General features: G+C 38.3%; 1 protein-coding gene across 2 annotated transcripts in view; it reads right to left on the bottom strand.

Moving 5' to 3' along the window:
• Positions 1-27,376, bottom strand: part of mipol1 (mirror-image polydactyly 1) — a 146,341-nt gene that overhangs the window by 5,177 nt on the left and 113,788 nt on the right. The window contains exons 12-13 of one of the 2 annotated variants that reach the window (XM_079832306.1): positions 24,854-24,954; positions 4,778-4,960 (exon numbers count right to left, since the gene is read on the bottom strand). In XM_079832306.1, the coding sequence (XP_079688432.1) occupies positions 4,778-4,960; positions 24,854-24,954 (284 nt within the window). The remainder of the gene's footprint in view (positions 1-4,777; positions 4,961-24,853; positions 24,955-27,376) is intronic. The other variant, XM_079832307.1, reaches the window with a different exon arrangement.

Below are 27,376 nucleotides of genomic sequence, written 5' to 3'. Positions count from 1 at the left end.
ACCGTTCTCCTGGCAACTGCCAAACCCAGACTCGTCCATCGGTTTGAAAGACAGAGAAGTGTGATTCGTCACTCCAGAGAACACGTCTCCACTGCTCTAGTGTCCAGTGGCGGCGTTCTTTACACCACTGAATCCGACACTTTGTATTGCACTTGGTGATGTAAGGCTTGGATGCAGCTGCTCAGCCATGGAAACCCCTTCCATGAAGCTCTCTACACACTGTTCTTGAGCTAATCTGAAGGCCACACGAAGTTTGGAGGTTTGTAGCTATTGACTCTGCAGAAATTTTGCGACCTCTTCACACTGTGTGCCTCAGCATGCGCTGACCCCGCTCAGTGATTTTACGTGGCCTACCACTTCGTGGCTGAGTTGCTGTTGTTCCCAATTGCTTCCACTTTGTTATAATACCACTAAAAGTTGACCGTGGAATATTTAGTAGTGAGGAAATTTCAAAAATGTTCTTATTGCACAGGTGGCAACCTATCACGGTACCACGCTTGAATTCACTGAGCTCCTGAGAGCGACCCATTCTTTCACAAATGTTTGTAGAAGCGTCTGCATGCCTAGTGCTTGATTTTATACACCTGTGGCCATGGAAGTGATTGGAACAACTGAATTCAATGATTTGAGTGGTGTCCCAATATGCATATCCTTTTAAAGATACTGCCCCAGTGGCAAGCTGTTCTACAGAAAAAGGTATCATTTTTGCTATTGTTTATGACAGTGTACACATCTATCAAGCCCTTAGATAGACAAAACACACCAGAAAGCATCAGAAAAGTAGAAGTGTACCATATATTTCAAGTGTCTGGGTTCCTTATGTTATTGTCTAAAAAATCTTGCCCTATGCTGAAGCTCTCATATCTCCATCTCTATTGCACATCATTCAAATATGACTCTTCGTTTTTATAACACACGTGAGAACCAATGGCATTTCACTGTCCGTGATTTTTTTTCACTCTGAAAAAATAATGTTTCATTTTCTTTCGGTTCCTAATAAATAATATTATTGCATAGCTTCAGAAGTCTTGGAATATGGCGCACAAGTCATATAGACTACTTTTATGATAAGCTTTACAGTGATGGTCTGTCCTACAAAAATAGAACTCTTCATAATGTCCTATATAATATATGAATATATCCAATACAAAAACAACAGCATATAGGATTAAAATGACGCAAGGTGGAGTAAAATAATGGCTAAAATTTTGTCTTTGGCGGGAAGTATTCCTTAAATGGACAGTTCATCCAAAAATCTAAATTAATTTACTCGCTCTCAGTGCAAAAAACTACTGAGAAGAAAAATGTCTCAATTTTTTTTACCCTATTCTTCAAAATATCTTCTTTTGTGTTCCACAGAAGAAAGTCAGTCATGAGGGTGAATAAATGATGAGAGAATGTTAATTTTTGGGTGAACTATTCCTTTAAGAAATGATTTGTCATTAAGTCAGGGCATGCTAATTCTCAGAATACAGGGAACTTGTTAACTTCCAGTAATACTACACAGAGTCTCTTCCATTAGCCCTGCACAGGGGTGAAATGAGCAGTTGGACTCAGTGCATTACACAGTAGTGACTCACACAGATAAACCTTGCACTGTGGACTCCGCTTGGTCGGTAATGTACACAATCAAGCTACTCTGACACACACTTGCTGTCTAGGTGAGGACAGTAGCACTGGTCAAAGCAAAGTGAATTGTGGGATTTGGAGTTTCATGTCATGCAGCAGAGGCTGTGTGATCTTTCGTCTGAAAATGGAAACCCTTTAGAGCGGCATGTGTAAACAGTGCACTAAAGTTCTCTCATTGTGATGGGGTGGTGGGGGTTCTCTCTGTGTTTTGAGCACCCCCTCAGCTCAGCATCTCCACCCCCTTTGGTTAATTCATCATGTAAATAGATCAGCAGGCCGGCCTGTGTTTGCTTTGCGTGGGGAGCCCCCCATGCGAGTGAGACAAGAGGGAGAGAGAGAGAATATCTACCAGACAACTAGTTTTTATAAATGTATATAACACATCAGGAGATCAAGGTTAAGGAGATTGAGAGAACAGACTTTAAGAACATCCAGCAGGTGCAGGAACATCTCCAAACAGGAAGAGTTCACCTAAAAATTATTGAACACAAAAGGGTCATTTTTGAAGAATGTTCAGTGAGTAGGGACATATACGGTCAAGCTCTAAAAATTACCAAAAAAGTACCATTATGTGGATTTCGGACATTTTACAGCATCTGCACTCATTCACTGTCACTCTATGGAAAAGAGCAACATGAACATTCTACATAACATCTCGTTGTGTTTCACAGAAGAAAGTCATACAAGTTTAAAACTCGGAACAAATGAAAGGTTAGTACAAAATTGTCATTGAGTGAACTATCTATTCTAAGAACCCAAATCAAAAGAAATGAAAAAAAAAAAATGAAAAAAAAACAACAACTGACATTTTGACCAAATTAATAATTAAGACAATTGATCAAAAATGCAGTAAAAAAAGTTATACTGGGAAATATTGTTATAATTTAAAATAATTTTTTCTACTTTAATATATATTAAAACGTAAATATAGCAATTATTCCAGTCTTCAGATCCTCACATGATCCTTTAGAAATCATGATTTGGTGCTCAATTATTAATAGCCTAAATGTTCTAATAATTATCAAATGTTGAAAACAGTTTTTGCTGCTTAATAATTTTGTGGATTTATTTCAGGATTCTTTGATGAATAGAAAGAACAGTTTTTAAATGTCTTTACTTTCCAATTTAAAAATGAAAATTCTGGGCTGCACTTGGCCAAAAATCGAAAGATGACAATGTTTTAAAAAAAAAATATATATATATATATATTTTGTATAATTGGATTAAAATTATATATAATGAAATTCTATAATTTGAATGATAGTGAATTTAAAAAATGCAAGCCAATAAAATAACCACACATTTAATTGAAAGTAACACTAAAATTGAAGAGAATATATATACAAATTAAATATCAATATATAATTCTTTATTCAGTTATGCAACAATCAAATTTAACAAATTAATTTTTTGACCTATTCCAAATTATGTACAGTCCAAATTATGTAAAAAGCTATTATTATCAAAGTATGGGAGCAGATAGCAGGTATCAGTGAACGAGGGGGTAGCGTCATTTTACCAGCGTTACCCAGCACGGCTATACCATACAGCACAGTAGGGCTATAGCAAACAGAAACAAGTATACTACTACTACATAGAAATGTCATGTTGGTGTGTTATTTGAGCGGACTTTGCTTTTTTCGATGAGCATTCACGGTACATGAGTGGAGCATTGGCATGGGCTGTGAGCAACTGAGCTATGCACATTCATAGAGCCGAATATTGAGCGGAGCGGAGCACCGCGCAGTGATAGCGGCTAGAGCGAGAGTGAAACCGGAGCGCTGAGGGGCGGGGCGAGGAGAGGCAGAAATACACTATATTGGCAAAAGTTTTGGGACGTCTGCCTTTACATGCACATGAACTTTAATGACATCCCATTCTTAATATGTAGGGTTTAATATGGAGTTGGCCCACCCTTTGTAGCTATAACAGCTTCAACTCTTCTGGGAAGGCTTTCCACAAGGTTTAGGAGTGTGTTTATGGGAATTTTTGACCATTCTTCTAGAAGCACATTTTTTAGGTTAGGCTCTGATGTTGGACGAGAAGGCCTGGCTCACAGTCTCCACTCTAATTCATCCCAAAGTTGTTCAATCTGGTTGAGGTCATGCCAGTTAAGTTCCTCCAGACCAAACTTGCTCATCCATGTCTTTATGGCCCTTGCTTTGTCCACTGGTGTGCAGTCATGTTGGAACAGGAAGGGGCCATGCCCAAACAGTTCCCACAAAATTGGGAGCATGAAATTGTCCAAAATGACTTGGTATGCTGAAGCATTAAGAGTTCCTTTCACTGGAACTAAGGGGCCAAGCCCCACTCTTGAAAAAACAACCCCATACCATAATCCCCCCTCCACCAAACTTGGCACAATGCAGTAAGTCAAGTACGGTTCTCCTGGCAAACGCCAAACCCAGACTCGTCCATCGGATTGCCAGACATAGAAGCGTGATTCGTCACTCCAGAGAACACGTCTCCACTGCTCGAGAGTCCAGTGGCGGCGTGCTTTACACCACTGCATCCAACGCTTTGCATTACACTTGGTGATGTAAGGCTTGGATGCAGCTGCTCGGCCATGGAAACCCGTTCCATGAAGCACTCTACACACTGTTCTTGAGCTAATCTGAGGGCAACAAGAAGTTTGGAGGTCTGTAGCTATTGACTTAAATTTGGCGACCTCTGTGCACTGTGTGCCTCAGCATGCGCTGACTCCGCTCTATGATTTTGCGTGGCCTACCACTTCGTGGCTGAGTTGCTTCCACTTTGTTATAATACCACTAACAGTTGACTGTGGAATATTTAGTAGTGAGGAAATTTCACGAATAGACTTATTGCACAGGTGGCAGTCTATAACGGTACCACGCCTGAATTCACTGAGCTCCTGAGAGCGACCCATTCTTTCATAAATGTTTGTAGAAGTGTCTGCATGCCTAGTGCTTGATTTTATGCACCTTTGGCCATGGAAGTCACCTGAATTCAATGATTTGGAGGGGTGTCCCAATACCTTTGGCAATATAGTGTATTGTTGACTGTTTTTCTCTTTCGGCCCAAAAAACGAAAATGCCATTTACGGCCGTTTTATAATTTTGCCATTTTATAATTTTGGTGCATCCCTAATATAAACCTTGTGACGAGCAATGCACATGTCTGTCCCCACCTCTGAACTTTCTCATTGGCCTCCCTCTCTCTCTCCTGGGCCAGACACAGTTGGGTCTGAGCGCTCTGATGCTCTGATGTCAGCTGCTGCAGACGGTACAGAAGGGGCTGAATCTGGCTCTGGCTCTGGTTTGAGGTGGCTGGACTGTCTGGACAGCTCTCATCAGCCTGATGCTGCAGCACACTGGAAACACAAAACAAGTGTAATTAGAGAAAGAGTGAATGATTAATTGGATGTGTCCACTTGGATGATTAAAAGAAGTGTTAGCACATTTTATGTCAGTATTGAAAAAAAAAGTAAAATTGGTCATGCCTTGCTTTTAACTATTAATAATAGTGCACCTTATTTAACTTCATTAAAGGGGATATATGTGAGAATTTTCCTGTATCAATCGCTTTTCTTATTGCCAATGTGTGAACAGCTTATAACGAAACTTAAAGAAACAAGACCTTCCCCGACTTCCCAGGTTGTCTATGATAGCCTGTAGATGGATTTTATGTGAAGGACTCTAAACGTGCGCTCCAAAGAGCCTCTCATCCGTTCAATGACACATGAAACGAATGCTTACAAAATGTTCAGGACAATGCTGAAAGAGCCATTCTATCCTGTAATGTTAATGTGTCATGCAAAGAAAAGAGACCAATTCAAACCATAGTCTCACATAGCCAAATCTATATAGTCTATAATCTAATCCAAAATCTAAAAATATAATCATAACAGTGTCATTTGAATTACCTCATCTGTTGTCATGATGCCTGTGAATTGCATTGCTTGTGCAAACACATCCGCATTGCTATGATCACACGCTTTCTTAACTGCTGTTTTCTCACTGCTGTCATTTTTTGTTGTGTGTCTATTTTGTTACTGAGAGGAAAGCACGCAGCACATATTTACATATTCATCTAACTGTCACTCTCAGCTGCGTGGACAGCGCAGGGATGTCCATTAACAGTATATCGCTGCATAGGAATAGTTATTCTTAATTCTAAGCGAAAAATGAAATGCCATGAGTATATCGGGGCCTTGAATCACGTTCAGTCTCTTGAACGTTACATGTGCATAAGCAATGAATTTCTGGCTGCAGTTCACTTAACCCTCTGGGGTTCTTCATTTATGGGTCACACTCAGGACCTTCGGGTCAAAAATGACCCAGAGGGTGGGATTAAGATAAAAAAAGATTTGAGTAAAATCAACGAAATATATTTTTGTTCAATAATATTTTTTCTTTTCTCTTTTGGTGTTTTGAGATAATTTTATGATTTATAATTAATATTTATGCAATAATTATGGCCCATTTTTTCCCATTGAATATAATAAAAAATGTATATATATATTTAATTTTTTTATTAAAGCTGAATTTAATTTTAGAGTCAAGACTAGGCCTCATGAAAGCAATTTTTTTAATGAGATCGGTGCCATCCGGTGGACACATTGAGCATTTTTATCACGCAATAGCACATTTTTACCACTATAGTGGATCTTGCGTTTTATAAAAAAAAATAAAAAATCGTAGCTTCATCGGAATGGTCCGAAACTTGGTGACTTTATTGGTACTTGGTATATGAACACCCCAAAAAATGGAGGGACAGGATTTGAAAAGTCTAAGTGGTCGTAAAAAAAAAGTCACACTCAGGACCTTCGGGTCAAAAATGACCCCCATAGGAAATGAAATTTTTTGTGCATACAATCTACAAATCAACCAGGATGCAGAAAAAAAAGGACTCAACAGTGAAGGGGTGAATCTCTAAAACATCAAGAGTGCAAAACAGACAAAAAAAAAACCTCACACACACACACACACACACACACACACACACTTATACACACAAAAATGTACGCGTGCCATTCCAAAAGCTAATTGTGTTTTTGTGTGTGTGTGTGTTTTTTTTTGTCTGTTTTGCACTCTTGATGTTTTAGAGATTCACCCCTTCACTGTTGAGTCCTTTTTTCTGAATCCTGGCTGATTTGTAGATTGCATGCACTAAATAAACTCTGTATTTTCATATGTTTGCCAATTTCCCATTCACATTTCCTATGGGGGTCATTTTTCACCCAAAGGTCCTGAGTGTGACTATTTTTTTATCGACCACTTTTCAAATCCTGTCCCCAATTTTTTTGAGTGTTCATATACCAAGTACCAATAAAGTCACCAAGTTTCAGACCATTCCGATGAAGCTACGATTTTTAACATGTTTTATTTTAAAAAATGTGGGTCAGAAATGACCGAAGAGCCCCAGAGGGTTAACGGCCACCGGTGTCACTAATAACAAGGGCCATTGAATTCTACATACAGCCCCTTTAAGCATTATTTCTGTAAACAATGTGAGAAAGAGCACAGATTATGCATAGGTCAAGCTTTAACTTAAACTAATAAAAAGTTAAATAAACTCAAGTCATTCATCAACATTTTATCAACAAAACAAACATTCTGACAAATGCAGGGGCAAAATGTTTGGATTGTTTATGAATTAAACAATATTAACTACTATTAACTGAATTTGTGAGTGTTTGCTTCCAGGTAATATCAATTTGAATCCATATAAAAAAAGAAAAAAACGACATATCTTTGTTGTCCATCACTGACTTCAATAGTTCTTCGGGAAAGACAATCATCAAAATTACAAGAACAATATAACGGCTGAGTGATGGTGTAGCATCAGGCTCATGTTTCATAAACCAGGACGAGAAATGCCAGTGGTCAAATTTCTAACAAAAATATGCAACTTGACCCAGACACAGAAAGAGCATGCTTGCAGTTTACCTGGAGACGTGGAATCATAACTCTATATCAACAGACACATCTAATATTCAAACGGAATGTCAGTACAAGAAACAATATCTGGGGCTAATAATTCCTCGGAATGTCAGCGGAATACATTAGCGCTCACGGCGCTGCATCCAACTGGAGGTGAAATTCAGACAGGTGTTTTTCAACCAGGCGTGATAAAACAGAGGGGTGGAGGCCAAGGATGAGAGATACATATCAGTCTAACTAACGAACACGAGTGTAGATTGTGGCAGGAAAAAACCGAGCTCCCATGAACCAGTCCATGTTGAGATGTGATTAATTGTCACATTGAGCTAACATAAAAACAAATCAACTTCTGGCGAAAAGACATTTCTAATGAAAACACAACGGTGCTTGCCTGTGCAAAACAATTCCACCACAAAGGTAGATTGTTGCAGCGATATTTGCACATGGCATTTACGGTTCAGGTGATTGTGCTCAAAAAATAAATAAACGGACAGAACTTTCATGCCAATGTGCGAAGATGTGCAGCAAGCCGTTTGTGTACTTTCAGAGCTGCATGCGGCAGTCAAACAATTGCCATTGTGATGAATAGAAATGCTACCAGACAACTTTCTCCAGGTGTTATAGACTTCCTTGGTTGCCATGTTACTTACTGTACATCTAAGAGATTTGATCGTCCATCAAGCGAAAAGTAATTTCGCCTCTCCTCAATAAGCTGTAAGAGAGATATCATTTTCTGGCTTAAAAACAGCTGTCAACAAACATAAGGAATAATATGCTTTAATATGACACAGAGAGCACAGGGATGTCAATATTAGGTCTAAATAATGATGACACCTGCTCCCCTTTTCATTCAAGCAGAAACCAGATGAACGGCTGTTATAATGCAGACAGGTATATCGCATTCACCTGCGACCACACACATACAGAAAACCGCAGCGCTATTAAGTGGGCATTCATATTAGCTATGCATTTGGTACAATGCCCCGATTAGCAGACAATACAAAGCGTCTGTCTGGCTTGCATGCCTGCATATGTCTATAGTGACAGAGACATCATGATTGATTGGCTTGAGCTTTTGTCTTTTAGCTTAGCCAATGTGCATGTGTGCTGTTGCCCTACAGTCATATTACTCATTCAGCCTTGCTAATTAGATCTTCCATGTCAGGTTCTTCCTTTATTTTTTTCCTGTTTTTAAGGCAGGAGGTAATCAATTCTGATGCGATATTGATGGTCGAGAAAGTGATGTAAAGTTGTGTGCTTTGTTTAATTAAATGCAAACATATTGGGTACAAAGGTCCAATGACAGTGACAAACAAGGACAGAGAAGCATTGCCACACTATGGATTATCTTATCTAAGCCCGTCTACCCCTTCACACACACAACCGGTTCTTTGCTACACGGCTTTGCATCCTGGCCCCCACTTTATGAGAATCATTATAGTTGGATATAACAGTATATATATAGTTGGTTCCTGTCCCGCTCAGAGGAACTGAGATGCCAGTGTGATGGGGTTCCATAAATAGCCACATAAACTCAACCTGTCTAGTACACAGTTCATTTAATGGAAGCTGTGATGGATGTGACGATACTAAATGAATTTTACTGCGTTATATTACAATGTTGGGGAAATTTTATTTTAAAAGTAATGCATTACAATATTAAAGGTTTTTTTTTTTTATACTGTTGTCTGAGGTCAACTTATGACGTTAGTGTGGTTTTTACATTCAAAAACATCATAATGAATAAGTAATAGGCTATTTTCTGCCCTGGTTTTGAGCCTCTCTCATGGAACGCTCAGTTTTTATGGGTGTGCCGCACTAAAGACTTGGAAGTAAACCAGTCCCTCCAGAAAAACGCGATTATGCGATTGCATGATTTAATGCATAATCAGCCAAAGTCCGCTTATTTATGCGGGGGCCGCATTTTTTCAAATACGCCGCACTTTCACCGCGTAAATTGCCTATTTCCGCGTGCAAAATATGCGGGGCTAGCATTATTTCATAATCCCCGCATTTTCGTTGCAAAAAAGTCATATATATTAGCAGAAAATTTAAAAATATTAGTTTACTTCACACAATACCCACTAAACTACTGAAAGAGTTGTTACCTGTAGTGGAAGAGCCTCTTCTCAATATTATTCATGTTCCAAGAATATTCAAGTTGGCAGTCATAAAACCTCTCATTAAGAAGCCACAATTAGATCATAATAACCTAGCAAATTACAGACCCATTTCAAATCTTCCATTTATGTCTAAAATACTAGAAAAAATTGTGTCCGCTCAATTGTGCTCTTTCTTGCAAGAAAATGATATCTATGAAAAATTTCAATCAGGATTCAGGCCGCATCATAGCACAGAAACCGCGCTCTTTAAAATCACAAATGATTTACTTCTAGCTTCTGACCAAGGCTGTATCTCAATACTAGTTCTACTCGATCTTAGTGCTGCGTTCGATACTATAGATCATAAAATACTCTTAGATCGACTTCAAAATTACACTGGTGTTCAGGGACAGGCATTAAACTGGTTTAGATTGTACTTATCAGACCGCTACCATTTTGTCTGTCTAAATGGGGAAAAATCAAAGATAACATCAGTAGACTATGGGGTGCCGCAAGGATCCGTGTTAGGCCCTCTGCTATTCTCAATATATATGCTGCCACTTGGTAATATTATAAGAAAACATGGAATTAATTTCCACTGTTATGCTGATGACACTCAATTATATATTTCATCACAACCAGATGAAAACGCTAAATGATCTAAACTGACAGCATGTGTTGAAGATATTAAATACTGGATGACGTGTAATTTTCTGCTATTAAATTCAGATAAAACGGAGGTATTACTTATTGGTCCAAAAAACTGCCCACAAAACCTCTCACAATACAACTTTAACTTGGAAGGATGTCCTGTCACTTTATCCACTACAGTAAAAGACCTGGGTGTTATATTAGACCGCAACTTGTCTTTCGAAAATCATATTTCATGTTACAAGAACGGCATTTTTCCACCTTAGAAACATTGCTAAGCTACGTAACATGCTATCTATTTCTGATGCAGAAAAGTTAGTTCATGCATTCATGACCTCGAGACTAGATTACTGTAATGCTTTATTAGCTGGTTGTCCTGCATCATCAATAAACAAGCTACAGTTAGTCCAAAACGCAGCTGCTAGAGTTCTTACTAGGTCAAGAAAATATGATCATATAACACCAATTTTATCATCTCTACACTGGTTACCTATTAAGTTCCGTATCAATTACAAAGTATTGCTACTGACCTATAAAGCCCTAAATGGTTTAGCTCCAGTGTATTTAACGGATCTTCTATCGCCCTACAATCCATCGCGCTCTTTAAGATCACTAAACTCGAGGCTTCTCGTCATTCCTAGGATATCTAAGTCCACTAAAGGAGGGAGGGCATTTTCACATTTAGCTCCTAAACTCTGGAATAGTCTTCCTGATATTGTTTGAGGTTCAGACTCGCTGTCCCAGTTTAAAACTAGATTAAAGACGCATCTCTTTAGCCAAGCATTCACATTACTTTTATATACTATTCACATACCTTTTATACTATAGTTAAATCGGATCAAAAGCATTAATATTCTGAACAGCAGCTATGCTAATTATTTCCCATCTGCTTTTCTGTTGTTATCTCGGGACACTAGTCCCGAGATAAATAGTTTGTTAGCTCCAGTTTGTATCCAGCATCTCATGAAGATTTCAGATGCCCCAACACCTGTGATGAGACGACTCGACGCCTGTGAAGAGACGACTCAACACCAGCGTTGTTATGGCCTAAATTAATACATGATTGATTAACTTTTTCTAACATTTTTCTTTAACATTCTCTTTCTAACATTTTTCAATGTACATTTATGAAATGCACTTTCTGTAAAGCTGCTTTGAAACAATGTGTATTGTGAAAAGCGCTATACAAATAAATTTGAATTGAATTGAAAGAGCCGCCATTTCCCCCTAATGCCATGGGAACGTTTTGAAGTGACGTAATTACCCGACGTGAACGTCATCGAAAAGCTGCAAACCCCCGTGGTGAAACCATAGATATCGGTGAAACCATGATGAAGCACACAAATTCCCATTTGCCAACAAAAATAACAGCAAAAGACCGTGCAAAGCAGTTTCCCGGTGTGTTGACCGATTTCAAAAAACAGCATCATGAAGCTTCGAAGCGTTATGAATCAGTGAGTCGTTAGTTAAAAACACAACTGAAAGGACCGTCTGTTGATAGTTTGCTTGCCCATGCAGAACTCACCGCCATGATTCTAGAATATAGACCCTTTTCACAGACTGTGATGATGCGTTTTAACGGTCATCAATATCGTAAATCCTGCAACGTTTTTTGTATTTTCATTTTTTTTATATATATATATATATGTACATTTATAACACTAATACTTTGTATTTTATTACTTTTGCATCAAATTACAATAAAAAAGTTACCGCTGCTGTGAGGGTGTTTAGTAATAGCGTCTATGGGAGTGATGGTAAAAATGTACATATTTCTATCTTTTCACTGCCATTATCAATCTCAATTTTTTCCCTCTTTTTGAAAGTTGTGAAATCACTACTGTGGCATTTTTCTTTTGCTATGTGAGCAAATGGGCACACAAAAAAATTCATTCATTCATTCATTCATTCATTCATTCATTCATTCATTCATAATATTTGACCCAACTATGGCGACTTCCGCTCTGAGAAACCCGGAAATGTGAAAAAGGTCTTTTGTGGGTGGGTGCTAGCCTAGGCTGTTCCTATGTAGTTGCTACGGTGGTGTAAGCAGTTGCTATGGCAATTCTAGGTGGTTGTTTATTAGTTCAAATCAAAAGTGTCCATGAAATGGATCAGATCGCACCTTCGATTTAAGTCTATGGGATGTTTTTTTCAGTGGTTTCATTGTTGACTAGGCTAAATAAGTCTGAATAAATGGCACAATTTCGAGGCTTCATTCACAATATTAGGGGTTTGTTTAAATCACTAATCTTAAGTACACTAAATGTTGTAGAAAAAGTTTCACAGAAGTTTCTAAAAAGTACTTTAAAAAAATTTAATTGGGGATGGACCACTATGAAAACCGTGGCCAATACGATAACCAATAATTCTTTATATTTGGAAGCCGATTACCAATATATTGGCAGATAAATCTAAATCCAATTTTTTTTTAATAATTTTTGAGAGTCTGATCACAAAAACAAAAGTCTCCCCATTAAAAGCCATGACCCAAGCACACAATTATAATGTTCTCATTATAATTGTATCCTTATATGACAGACTTGCAGTGAACATGTTGCACTTAACTGTATTTTCCTTTTTTGAAGTGATTTCAATCATATTTCAAGCAATTCAAACCCATATTGGTAAACAGTTCACATCTGTAGTGTATTACAGTGTAATAAATCTTCAATATATCAGCCACATTTTCTTATTTATATATGGCGATAAAGATAACATTAAAAATGAACAGATATTGGCCAAAACTGATATGGTGGCTGATATATTGTGCATTCCTAATTTAAATCACAATTAAATCACAAAGTAATGGCACGTAACATTGAATTAAGATTTTACATTCTGAGGTAGAAAGACTGAAATCGTATTTTCTATTAACAACTTCGACAAAGAAATGTTTTTATAATGTATAAAAGTAATAGTAATAGTGACTTAGCAAGAAACACTAATAGGAGAAATGCTAATAACTTCCTTTAAAAACTATTCAATGTATTCAACCAAACATACAGCATGCTACTCGTTTAACACGGTGTGTGTTGCTCTAGTTATAAAGGCCGCCAGACAGGCAATCCGAGCAGTCTGTTAAACATTAACCAGAACCGTAAGATACCTGATCACAGGGGAGGGATCCCAACGAACCTGCCCTCTAACTCTACAGGCCAGTTAAACATTAACACTGCCACAAAATGCTATCAGATGGGAAATGTAAAATACCCTATTAATAGAGAGAACTTATCTACAGGCAAAAAAGTACATAGAGGCCGCAGCCAAGACAGACAGGTGTCTATGGCAACCTGTGGTGGATGTAAACTAACTACTGACCACATCCCACTGTCAACCATTCCTACACCAATCATTCATGCTGACAGCTGCTGATAAAGGCCACAGTAGTTTCTATACCTCTCGTTCCCTCAATAGAAAACAGAAATATGAGACCACACCCAACGGTGAACAAAAACACCAAAGTTGTGATCACTCGCTAATGAAAAAAGAGAATTTCTTGCGCTGAGCCTGGGCAGGAACGCTGCTGTGTGTTTGGATAAAGGAGCCACTGCTTGTCAGGAGGGGTTCCATGCAATCTACAAAATGTATTTTGCTGCACAGAACGGCGAAGACGGCTAATGCAGTGGCTGCAGTTGGCTCTGTTTTGGGGATAAAGTCTGTTAATGCCACAGGCGTTATAAATATCACATAAATTCAAAGTTTCCATCAAGCAATGTGGCATAACTACTGGTGTTATCAACATCCAAGGATTTCTTAGAAATAAGTCATTTCAGCCCAATCGGCGGGGGTTTGAATGAAAAGGGGGAAAACATAAGACGAATGGAAAGAAACGCCACTGATAAATAATCAGTTCGCTGAGAGATGAATGATTAGAAATCTCCGTAAAGATCAGCAAACTTGCTCCTATGTTACCTCATAAATAAAGTTAATAATGAACATAAATATCAAATACCAAAATGAGAGCGAGACTCCGCAATAGACTGGCTCAAATCGGTTTATACATGTATGTACACCGATCAAAAGTTTGTGGACATTAAGATTATTTAAATAATTGTATGCTGCAATGAAGCATTAAATTGATCAAAATGACAGAAAAGACATTTATGAATTCTATTTCAAATAAAAGCTGTCTTATTTTTATTCATCAAAGCATCCAGATTTTTTTTATTACCGTTCTCAAAAAAATACTAAGTAGTTAATATTAACTGTTAATACTTTAAAATGTTTCTTGAGCAGCAAATCAGCATATTAGCGTGATTTTTGAAGGATCATACATATTATAAATGATTATATATTTTCTAATATATGAGAATTAATTCAACAAAATATATTGGAAAATATTATAAAAAGTCTAAAAATATTTTATAAAATAGGATTATATAAAAGCATAAAATGTAATACATATTAGCATTAAAAATAGGAGGTAATGTTCATGTTAATGCTAATCTATAGATGTAAGATTGTTTTATGAATTTATTCTAACTTCAAAATAATAAAACATCATATTAAACTATGTGTTGATGTTTTGATGAACATATAGTTGGTTGTTTTACGCATAAGGGTCAGTTTAGGACCGTTCATTTGCATATTCCGACCAGTGGGTCACATTTAAAAGGTCATGTCAACAACATCACAAAACAAAACAAAATTAAATTGAGCTTTGGCTTGCAGTGTAGGGAAAGAGTATTGGAAAAAGAGAGCTCATGTATGTGTATGTTGTATCTGCTAATGACTATTGAGCTGTTGACAGGTCGAGCCGTTAGCATGTGTGATAATGAGTGATCACTAGGGAGTTGTGTCGTATGGGGACCTGTGGTGTTAATACACGTCTATCCAGCGCTGCCTCCTTCCTGGCTAACGCTCAAACAAAGCACCTTAAACTCACAGTCTAACCTCTCCTTCACTGGCCGGCCAATGATAACCTATTAAAACAAGCCACCCCAAGTGAACAAAATTGCCTAAGTGTTTCTCTTTATCAGCGGGGTGCGTCACACTATTTGGAGCCGGTTCTATCAGAGCCCGAGGTTCACACTGCAGACATTTTTTTCCTACCACCCGAATCTCTCTCTCATCTGTTCACTGCCCTTTCATGTGACACAGACTGTCTGTTATCCTAAAAGACACAATGGAGGTGGTCGGGCAATCCTGAGAGCAAACACACGCAGCCATACTCTGGCCTTTGTTGGGCCTGGAGGATTCTCCTTTTAAAGGTTCAGTGTTGAAACCACATTGGCAGGGGCTGCAGACCAGCGCTGGACACCCTGACACTCACACAATGCAGATTGTCTGGGGAAATACAATGTGTTCCTTCTCCTCCTCCTGCTGGGACAGACAGAAAAGACTACAAGAGTGAGAACTCTCTTCTCGGATTAAGTGAGTTTGGGTGTGTAGCACCAAAGGTTCGCAGATCTCTCAGCTGAGCACCACATTCACACCAAAAGAGGCATATATGGCTATTTGGAGATTTTTTAACAATCCTCAGAACATTAACGATTATTCAGATAAGCAAGTTAGTTTCTGGATAATTTCTAAATAACTAGAGAATAGTTATTTGTGGACCTTAAAACATTTGGTAACACTTTAATGCATTAGACATCACGAATTAGCAATGAACAATACTGTTACAGTTTTTATACATTTTGTGTCCGTGAGGTTACCTTTTATGGTAGCACTTTACAATAAGGTCTCATTCGTTAACATCAACTATAACATGAACTAACAATGTGCAATACATTTGTTACAGTATTTATTAATCTTTGTTAACATTAGTTAATACAGTTGTTCATTGTTTGTTCATGTTAGTTCACAGTACATTAACAAATGTAAACAAATACAACTTCTGATTTTAATAATGTATTAGTAAATGCTAAAAATAACATTAACTAAGATTAATAAATGCTGCAGAAGTGCAGTTCATTATTAGCGGATGTTAACTAATGTTAACTAATGAAACTTTATTGTAAAGTGTTACGGATTTTATTAAGAAATTAATTATTTTATTCAGCAAGGATGCATTAAATTGATCAAAAGTGACAGTAAAGACATTTTTAACGTTACAAAACATTTCCATTTCAAGTTAATGCTTTTTTTGAACTTTCTATTCCCAAATGAATCCGGTTTCCTACACAAATATACTGTTTTCAAGCATGAAAATAATAAGAATGTTTTCTTGAAAATGTATTAAAATAAATGTTTTACAATATTACTGTCTTTTTCATTAAAGAAACGCAGCCTTGGAGAGCATACAAGACAACATAAAAAAATCTTAACGAAGCCAAACTTTTGAACAGTATTTTACCAGGTCATTTATGTTTGTCCATAAAATATTGACTTAATTTATTAATGCAAGTTCATTTATCCAATGTAAAATGTATTAAATAACATTAACTTAAATTAATAAATGCTGGTCACACTTTAAAGTAGGGTTCAATTCTCCCTATTAACTAACTATAAACTATGAATTTTGTCTCAATAAACTCCTAATTACTGCTTATTAATAGTTAGTAAGGTAGATGTTAAATTTAGGTTAGGATTAAGGGATGTAGAATATTGTCATGCAGAATAAGACATTACTATGCGCTTTATACTAATAAAAAGCCAATATTCTGGTAATATGCAAGCTAACTAGTTAATAGTGAGAACTGGATCCTAAACAAAAGTGTTACCAAATGCTATAATAAACGAATAAACCAACTTAACAAATTGAACCTTATTTTAAATGGTTACGAAAGTTTTCCTATGGCATGATCAGGCGGAATAAAACCCTTTTGGAGAGTAACACAAACACAAAATCATGCACAATGAGATGCGGAGGGGATTAATAAGATGTGACGAATGCAAATGGAAAGTCCTTGATACACACGGATATACGTATCGCTGAAACCGGACACAGCTCACTTAACCAGCACGACCAGTTTATGAGCCAAATGTATTTACTCCATATCATCTATCAAAGCCGTCCTCACTGACAGATAAACCCCAAGTAAAGCAAACAAGCCCTCTGGCAAGAAGACAAGAACTGGGGAGGGCGGGTCTGCGGTAGTCCATCACGACCACTGGGAACAGTTTGGTTTGGTTATTTAAGACCCTGACTATCATTTTGAATAAAACCTTAAATAAGCACAGAGTTCAACTCGCAGGCCAAAACAATCAGATGTTAGGTAGTGCTGAAACGTTTGCGGTCGATACTTCTAGAGCTTTTGCGCTCTAGCAAAACAGCTATGAGGATCTCAATGTGGACAGACCTCTGACCGCGTCTGCAGGAGATGTGGCTCGAGATCATAACTTCACGGACGCTCCAATCCTTCAGAACATGAGTTTGTGGTAATCTAATGACTCACTGCTCTCAACCCGGGCGATTTATTTTTCCCTGGAAAAAGCAAACAAAACACATAAAAGCCAGTTTCAATGTTCATAATCTGTTATAAAGCTGGACGGTGATCAGACTAAATGCATGACGCATGCTTTCTGCTGAGTGAGTGACATGCAATGAGAATCTATTTTAAATATGCAAGTTTTGCGATGAGAAACCACCTCATCAACATTCCAGCCATTTTAATGCTGGTTGTCAAATAAATGACCAAAAGAAAGTGTTCAACAGAAAAAAGAAGGTTTAAGGCCTTTGAGGTTTTTGATATACCTCAAGCAAAATCAAAGAACAAACAGGTATGACATCCTTTTGAACAAAATCAGGCCAAAACTAAGTTCATTCAGGGTTCAACGACCGCTCCAGCTGGTGAACACCTTCATACTACTACTCGTCCACGGTTATGATGTAATAGGTAGGTGTGGCTCATCTTTGATGTGAAAATATTCTCCAGTTAATTTATTTTGTTCAGTCCGTTGAAGTAAGACACGAGTATAAACATGAACACATTGGAGAACGGCTTTATAGTAGAAACTGAAGTTGTACTTCTAATTGAATGGGACACTGACACTGTTTTTCATGTTAGTGTACAGCTACTTGATTTAAAGCAATCTATTGCATAAAGCAGTAGTTCTAAACTAGTTTGGCCATGGGACCCACATTTTCCCATGGTCAGTAAAGGGTAACTTCAGTGATTTAGCATTAAGCTTTGTATCAGTAGAAACCCTGTAGTATATTTGAATTATGGTACTTTCCCCCCTCATATACCCCTGAGACGAGAGAATTATGCATTTTATTTTTGCTAAAAATCCTCCAATGACGCAAATATCGTCATTTTGCGTCATCTGAGGATTTTTTGGCCAGAGGCTAAAAACTACAGCCAGTAGAAGGAGCAGTTCCGCTACTCACGCACAGAATGTAAATGCGCTCGGCCTCTGGCATTCATAACGGAGCGGTGCAGAGCAAAGTGAGTGTTTCAACTTTTCAGTGAATTCCTATGAAAGTTTAGCTTCCATATGCGATCAGAAAACACGCCAGACTGGCTGAGAAGGACAGCCGCGCTTACCTCAGCTCTGCTCAGCTCTTACTTCCCTCTCGAGATGAATGAAATCTGACTCCTGCTGCGTCTGTGACGTGACTTTCGTTCGGCTCACTCACACTTTATTGAAAAGACACATTCAGCTTTTAATTGTAGTGTTTATTCTCTAACTGAACGAAATGATTGTATTATTATGAAGATCAAAACGACGCTGGGGGCGGTGTAGGGAGTGGCCTCGTAGGGCAGCAAAGCAAGTGCATTCTGGGAGTTGTTGTCTTTCATCCACATGAGACAAAAACACATTTTCTGTCTTTTCTCAGTCTAGAAGGCACCAAATTCTAAAATAATTTCACATTTCTACTTCATAAATGACACAGTTTAAATACACATTCATCTTCCCAGCGCTGAAGTGCCCCTTTAAAGGGATCATGAACTGAGAAATCAATCAATCAATTTTCATTGAGCTTTTGACATATAAGAGGTCCTCATACTATAAGAATATCCTGTAAGTTTCAGAACTGAAAACTTCCTGGTTATTCCAAAAACAGCTTTTATTGTTACCAAGCCCAGCGAACGCTCCTACCTATGGGTGAAAGACCACCTCTGCAGAAGAAAATCAACGCCTACTTCATCATTGCAACTTTGACCCTGCCCACTGGCATGTTAGTGAGATGACGAGGAGAGAAGAGCGATACAGGATGCACTACAAATCCAAAGGATCCTAATGCTAGGAATGTAGTAATTTATTTTCAATAGGGATGCACCGATACCGATACCAGTACTCAGGTGTCGGTCCGATACTGTGCTCATGTACTTGTTATCATAAAACTACCCCGATACAACCACACACAATATCACTTTATGGCAACGCACCTTCGGATGCGAAGCCGCGTGGAAAGTTACATAATTCGCGGTGCCAAGTGAAAGGGAGTCTCGCGCTCTCAATGCACACGACTGAGATGACTTCATTTTTGCCGTGCGCACCTTCGCCCTAGTGCAGACTCAGCGAGTATAAAGCCTGGAACACACCAAGCCGTGGGGCAGTTTTCATGCGTTGGCCAACTAAGTTTTCTCTGTGTGTTCCGCACGTCGGCTGACGTTGGGCCTCGTCGGCTATTTTTCAGCGGTCAGTCGGGCCATCTGATCATTCTGATTGGCTGTTCAGCTAGCGAACCAGTGCGCGAGAAAAAAAAAAGAAGTGGATTGTCTGTGGCGAGCGAGATTATGAGGTGCTTTGTTTATATCCCTGTAGCTCTTCCGGTTTCCCGCTTTGAATAACGAAAACAGACTACTGCCACCAGCTGGTACAGAAAGCTATTTGCGCTTACACAGGCGCAGAACGGACGTGCTACTTGGCCGTTGGATGTCAAGCATCTGCTTGGTGTGTCAGGGCAACTTTGGACCCAGACGCTGCCAATGTGAGCCAACTCAGCAGTCTGCTTTCGTCACCACTAGTTGGTCGGTTTGGTGTGTTCCTTGCTTAAACCAAGCTTGACCTCTTGTGAGGCAGATACCCCTCTGTAGTGAGTAGTGTTGAAAGTGAAAGGCTTTTTAATAGGGATGTGAGCAACGACTAGTCTCCGCTGCGAGCGCCAGAGAAAACCAACGCATGCAAAACCTGAGGTAAAGTTAAATTATTTTGTTTTGCTGCAGATATTCACTTTCCACAATAATATATTAATTTCAAGATATAACATTAAAACGATGGTAATTTAAACATAGCCTTTGTAAAAAATATATATACACAGTATATATATATATATAAAGCAAAACATTAAATGTGCAAAAAAAAATGTAAACGACTAGTATTTTCCAAGTCGTCTAGCAGCAGCACTGACGTTTAATTGACTAGTCTCGCACATCCCAAGCTCAGTGTCACACATTGTAGAAGAAAACAGAAACTGGCTCATAGCTGATAATGCAGAGAAGCTTCTTTTCATCAAAAATGCCTCTCACTTTTTCGAAAAAGGCTGCATGGCTATATATGATAACATATAATTTCAGTTGTTCTGCTACGACGTTGCGTGTGGTACTGAAATCCACTAAATGTTACAGGTTACATTTACGTGAAATGGGCAGCAGTGCCATGTTTGTTTAGGGAAACACCAAGTTAAATGTTAAAATGTCAGAAACAGCATCAATTTGTATATTTACTTTGTTACAGTCAGAAAGCGAAAAACATTGTTTGTTAGAACTGTAATGGTATTATTAAGTACTCGTATCGGTTCTTGGTATCGGCAAGTACCCAAATGTAAGTACTTGTACTTGGTATCGGTGCATCCATAATTTTCAATGATGTGAATGTCTTGAGCATAATTTTTTTGTATGCAGTACATTTCACTGTGGATTATTTGGTAAATCAGTCGCAGTTTCAGTGCAGGCTTTGCAAACAGACTTTTACGATATGGACTCGACAGTATTGCCACAACAACATGTAAGTAGCTGTGTCAATTCAAATGTCTGATCTGTGACTAGTGATTTCTGATATGTAATGATTCATGTACAGTCAGATGTTCTTTGTCTATGTGTCAATAAATCAAATCAGAGACTAAACGGTCAACTTCACATTGTTTCTCTTAGCAGGATGAAAATAATCTGTTATTTAAAATGTGATTAAATTATATATAGAAAGCAATCAAAGAAAGTTCCCTTTACAATCGCTGGAGCTGTTAAATCACACATCGTGAGTTTTTAAGTGGCTGAGTTCTGGACTTTAGCCAAAACTTCTGTTAGAATGAACGCATCTCTTATTTACATTGTGTTTGCACTGTTAGTTATGCTGAAAGCATTAGTGTGCAGAAATCGAGTTGCAATGAAGAGACGCTCAACATCTGTGATCGGCTACAATGCTTATCACTGCAACCTTTCATGCCACAATCTAAATATAATGCCATAGATCTAAATATAATGCTATAATACACACTTTTCATGATTGGTTTATCTTGAGAGCTGTAATAAATGTGCTAAAAGTTTTCGAGAGAGTTCCACATGTAATACTTAGCTATTTCATATACAAAGCAGTTAGCCAATCACAGCAGTGGCCGTTTACACTGAAGTCTCACAGCAGACAGTTTTAATGTTAATTTAGGAATTTACAATTTGACAATAAGCATCTAAATCTTTGAGGAAATGAACCCTTCAAATCTGCCTATTCAGTGTGTGTGTGTTGTGTAGACGTCCGTTTTCTCCATTTTAGGATTTTTTCACCTAACGCTTTCAGCTGTTATTGGTGGTCCAACCAAGCCATAGCAGGTCAATGAAAGACTAATTTGAATTTCGCCCGCTATGGGGAACACCACTGGAAAAAAGAAAACACTGATAAAATAGCTAGCACTATTCGCTATGGAAAACGCAAGCAACATTAATAAGGAGGACTAAATGTTGCTCCTTTATTATCCACTGCGTTTTCAATATTGACTTTTAAAGAAAAGCTAGAGTTAATCTGCAAAGTAAAACCTACACCAGAGCTTAATTTAGTGGAGAAAGCCAAAGCTTTTTAAACCATTTCAACCACAGCAAACGAGACCCTTGGATGACTAAAGCTTTCTGTTGGAATTGGTTAAGTTATTTAAAATCTAACTGTTATGTGACTGGTCAGTCTGTAAATTTACTAACTTAGCGACCACTGCACATTTGCTGTAATTCTGAATAATAGTTACAGCGGTGGCCAAAATTATTAGAACTCCTGACAGATCTGAAAATATTGACCTTTTTTTGCCAAAACATGATTTCATTTCATAATGTTCATGAAACATGCAGAAGGCTGCTCTGACCATCAAATATCAGATGAAGTGAGTCGTACTGTTTTTATCCACTTTTAACTTTAATATTTGGTGTGTCCACCTTTTGCAGCACATCTCTCTGGCATAGTGTCAATATATTTCCTCTGAGAACTTCAACACTAATGTTATCCCATGCTTTCTGCAACTGAAGCCAAATGCTTTCCTTTTGAATGTACAATAGATCTGTTCATTTTATTTTCCAACCTGCCCCAAATGTGCTCGATGGGGTTGAGTTCCGGCCTTTGAGGGGGCCAGTCCATCATTTTCAAAGTTCCAGCAGATTCCGACTCCCAGATGCCAAGTGTTCTAATAATTTAGGCCACCACTGTATATTTTTCCCAAATCATAAGTTTAATACGGTCTGTTACATACACTCACCTAAATAATTATTAGGAACACCTGTTCAATTTCTCATTAATGCAATTATATAATCAACCAATCACATGGCAGTTGCTTCAATGCATTTAGGGGTGTGGTCCTGGTCAAGACAATCTCCTGAACTCCAAACTGAATGTCAGAATGGGAAAGAAAGGTGATTTAAGCAATTTTGAGCGTGGCATGGTTGTTGGTGCCAGACGGGCCGGTCTGAGTATTTCACAATCTGCTCAGTTACTAGGATTTTCACACACAACCATTTCTAGGGTTTACAAAGAATGGTGTGAAAAGGGAAAAACATCCAGTATGCGGCAGTCCTGTGGGCGAAAATGCCTTGTTGATGCTAGAGGTCAGAGGAGAATGGGCCGACTGATTCAAGCTGATAGAAGAGCAACTTTGACTGAAATAACCACTCGTTACAACCGAGGTATGCAGCAAAGCATTTGTGAAGCCACAACACACACAACCTTGAGACAGATGGGCTACAACAGCAGAAGACCCCACCGGGTACCACTCATCTCCACTAAAAATAGGAAAAAGAGGCTACAATTTGCACGAGCTCACCAAAATTGGACAGTTGAAGACTAGAAAAATGTTGCCTGGTCTGATGAGTCTCGATTTCTGATGAGACATTCAGATGGTAGAGTCAGAATTTGGCGTAAACAGAATGAGAACATGGATCCATCATGCCTTGTTACCACTGTGCAGGCTGGTGGTGGTGGTGTAATGGTGTGGGGGATGTTTTCTTGGCACACTTTAGGCCCCTTAGTGCCAATTGGGCATCGTTTAAATGCCACGGCCTACCTGAGCATTGTTTCTGGCCATGTCCATCCCTTTATGACCACCATGTACCCATCCTCTGATGGCTACTTCCAGCAGGATAATGCACCATATCACAAAGCTCGAATCATTTCAAATTGGTTTCTTGAACATGACAATGAGTTCACTGTACTAAAATGGCCCCCACAGTCACCAGATCTCAACCCAATAGAGCATCTTTGGGATGTGGTGGAACGGGAGCTTCGTCACCTGGATGTGCATCCCACAAATCTGCATCAACTGCAAGATGCTATCCTATCAATATGGGCCAACATTTCTAAAGAATGTTTTCAGCACCTTGTTGAATCAATGCCACGTAGAATTAAGGCAGTTCTGAAGGCGAAAGGGGGTCAAACACAGTATTAGTATGGTGTTCCTAATAATCCTTTAGGTGAGTGTACATCTAATCACTGCTGTGCCAGTCTAATGATATAATTTATTATCAAAATGCCACGATCACTGTTCACTGTCTATGATGTGGAAGTGTCTGTCCCTAATGTGCTTTGGTATGTGCTTTCATGATGCGTTTGCTTACATTCAATTTTGTTGGTTTTGTTGTCACCATATTTAGCTGAAATGCACACATCAATTGTGTGATGATGCAAATTTTTGTAATGATGATTTGCATTTTATTACGTATTCCTGCGATATATCAGGGCCTGTATACTGTTGACTAATTTGCCTAGGTGAACAATGGTACATGTAGCCTCAACCTCAGCTTACCACTACTCACAGACTGACGCATATTGCACACACAAATGGAAAGTTCTCTTTAAAATGGAAAGCCTCAATCTGAAAAAAGGTCCTAAGTTGCAACAATGAACACTTCTGGGAATAAAGTAGTCAAACGTTTTTTTTTTTTTTGTGACATGCATAAACCTTCAGAATCCAGTGTTGATGGACTGAACCACCTCTAAAACAAAGCCCACCTGGTTCCTCGCCTCTGGAATTCCATGCAAAGGCTTTTCCCTAATTCCTGCACTGACATCCACATATTATCCATAACCTGAATTATTACAATCCTCCAGAACGCCTTGTCCTGCACCTCTGTTTATTTGCAAATTCACTGAACACTTAAGGCGTGTCACAGCAGGTTCATGCTCCATTACTAAAACAAACTGTAAAATGCATCAAATGACTCATTTAAGAGTTGTTACTGTGCAGTGTAAGGTGATGTGGTTCACCTGTGATACCTGCGTAAGGTTTGCAGTTCTTCTTCCAGTGTGTGACTGAGCACCAGGGCTTTATCTCGTTCTCTCTGCGCTTCCTGAAGCTCCTCCTCAAACTGTAGAGATTAAAGAAATGCATGTCAGAACATAAAAAGCTCTTTTACAACACACTGTTCATGTATGGACAGCTCAACTGACAAAACTAAACCTTTGATAAACAAAGAAACAGAGAAGAAGTAGAATACAGACGATATATGTTTTACATATATATAAATAAAGTATCAATAAACATTTTGGAAATTAATACATATTATTTATTCATTATTATTGTTATTTACTTTATTGCCTACTAACTAAACCTCCAAGAAGCACAAAGAATCCCATGAGGTGATGAGAAATGAAAAATAAAAAACCAACAATACAAAAATACTAATAAAATATTTTATATACAGTGAGGAAAATAAGTATTTGAACACCCTGCTATTTTGCAAGTTCTCCCACTTAGAAATCATGGAGGGGTCTGAAATTGTCATCGTAGGTCCATGTCTACTGTGAGAGACATAATCTAAAAAAAAAAATCCAGAAATCACAATGTATGATTTTTTTAAATATTTATTTGTATGATACAGCTGCAAATAAGTATTTGAACACCTGTCTATCAGCTAGAATTCTGACCCTCAAAGACCTGTTAGTCTGCCTTTAAAATGTCCACCTCCACTCCAATTATTATCCTAAATTAAATGCACCTGTTTGAGGTCGTTAGCTGCATAAAGACACCTGTCCACCCCATACAATCAGTAAGAATCCAACTACTAACATGGCCAAGACCAAAGAGCTGTCCAAAGACAATAGAGACAAAATTGTACACCTCCACAAGGCTGGAAAGGGCTACGGGGAAATTGCCAAGCAGCTTGGTGAAAAAAGGTCCACTGTTGGAGCAATCATTAGAAAATGGAAGAAGCTAAACATGACTGTCAATCTCCCTCGGACTGGGGCTCCATGCAAGATCTCACCTCGTGGGGTCTCAATGATCCTAAGAAAGGTGAGAAATCAGCCCAGAACTACACAGGAGGAGCTGGTCAATGACCTGAAAAGAGCTGGGAGCCTGGGACCACCGTTTCCAAGGTTACTGTTGGTAATACTCTAAGACGTCATGGTTTGCATGGCAAGGAAGGTTCACCTGCTTAAACCAGCACATGTCCAGGCCCGTCTTAAGTTTGCACCATGGGAGAAAGTCATGTGGTCAGATGAGACCAAAATATAACTTTTTGGTCATAATTCCACTAAACGTGTTTGCAGGAAGAAGAATGATGAGTACCATCCCAAGAACACCATCCCTACTGTGAAGCATGGGGGTGGTAGCATCGTGCTTTGGGGGTGTTTTTCTGCACATGGGACAGGGCGACTGCACTGTATTAAGGAGAGGATGACCGGGGCCATGTATTGCGAGATTTTGGGGAACAACCTCCTTCCCTCAGATTAGGGCATTAAAAATGGGTCGAGACTGGGTCTTCCAACATGACAATGACCCGAAGCACACAGCCAGGATAACCAAGGAGTGGCACTGTAAGAAGCATATCAAGGTTCTGGCATGGCCTAGCCAGTCTCCAGACCTAAACCCAATAGAGAATCTTTGGAGGGAGCTCAAACTCCGTGTTTCTCAGCGACAGGCCAGAAACCTGACTGATCTAGAGAAGATCTGTGTGGAGGAGTGGGCCAAAATCCCTCCTGCAGTGTGTGCAAACCTGGTGAAAAACTACAGGAAATGTTTGACCTCTGTAATTGCAAACAAAGGCTACTGTACCAAATATTAACATTGATTTTCTCAGGTGTTCAAATACTTATTTGCAGCTGTATCATACAAATAAATAGTTAAAAAAATCATACATTGTGATTTCTGGATTTTTTTTTTAGATTATGTCTCTCACAGTGGACATGCACCTACGATGACAATTTCAGACCCCTCCATGATTTCTAAGTGGGAGAACTTGCAAAATAGCAAGGTGTTCAAATACTTATTTTCCTCACTGTATATACACATATATACATATACATATATATATATACATACATATACATATACATACACACATATATATATATATATACATACACACACATATATACTCAGTATGTATGTATGTATGTATGTATATATATATATATATGTATGTATGTGTGTATATGTATATATATATATATATATATATATATATATATATATATATATATATATATATATATATATATACACACATACATACATATATATATATACATACATACATACATACATACTGATCAGGCATAACATTATGACCACTGACAGGTGAAGTGAATGACACTGATTATCTCTTCTTCACAGCACCTGTTAGTGGGTGGTATATATTAGGCAGCAAGTGAACATTTTGTCCTCAAAGTTGATGTGTTAGAAGCAAGGAAAATGGGCAAGCATAAGAATTTGAGTGAGTTTGACAAGGGCCATATTGTGATGGCTAGACGACTAGGTCAAAGCATCTCCAAAACTGCAGCTCTTGT

The sequence above is a fragment of the Gobio gobio genome (assembly GCF_949357685.1).
Source record: "Gobio gobio genome assembly, chromosome: 13".
In the NCBI taxonomy this organism is placed as follows: domain Eukaryota; kingdom Metazoa; phylum Chordata; class Actinopteri; order Cypriniformes; family Gobionidae; genus Gobio; species Gobio gobio.
This window is presented reverse-complemented; position numbering and strand designations above follow the sequence as displayed.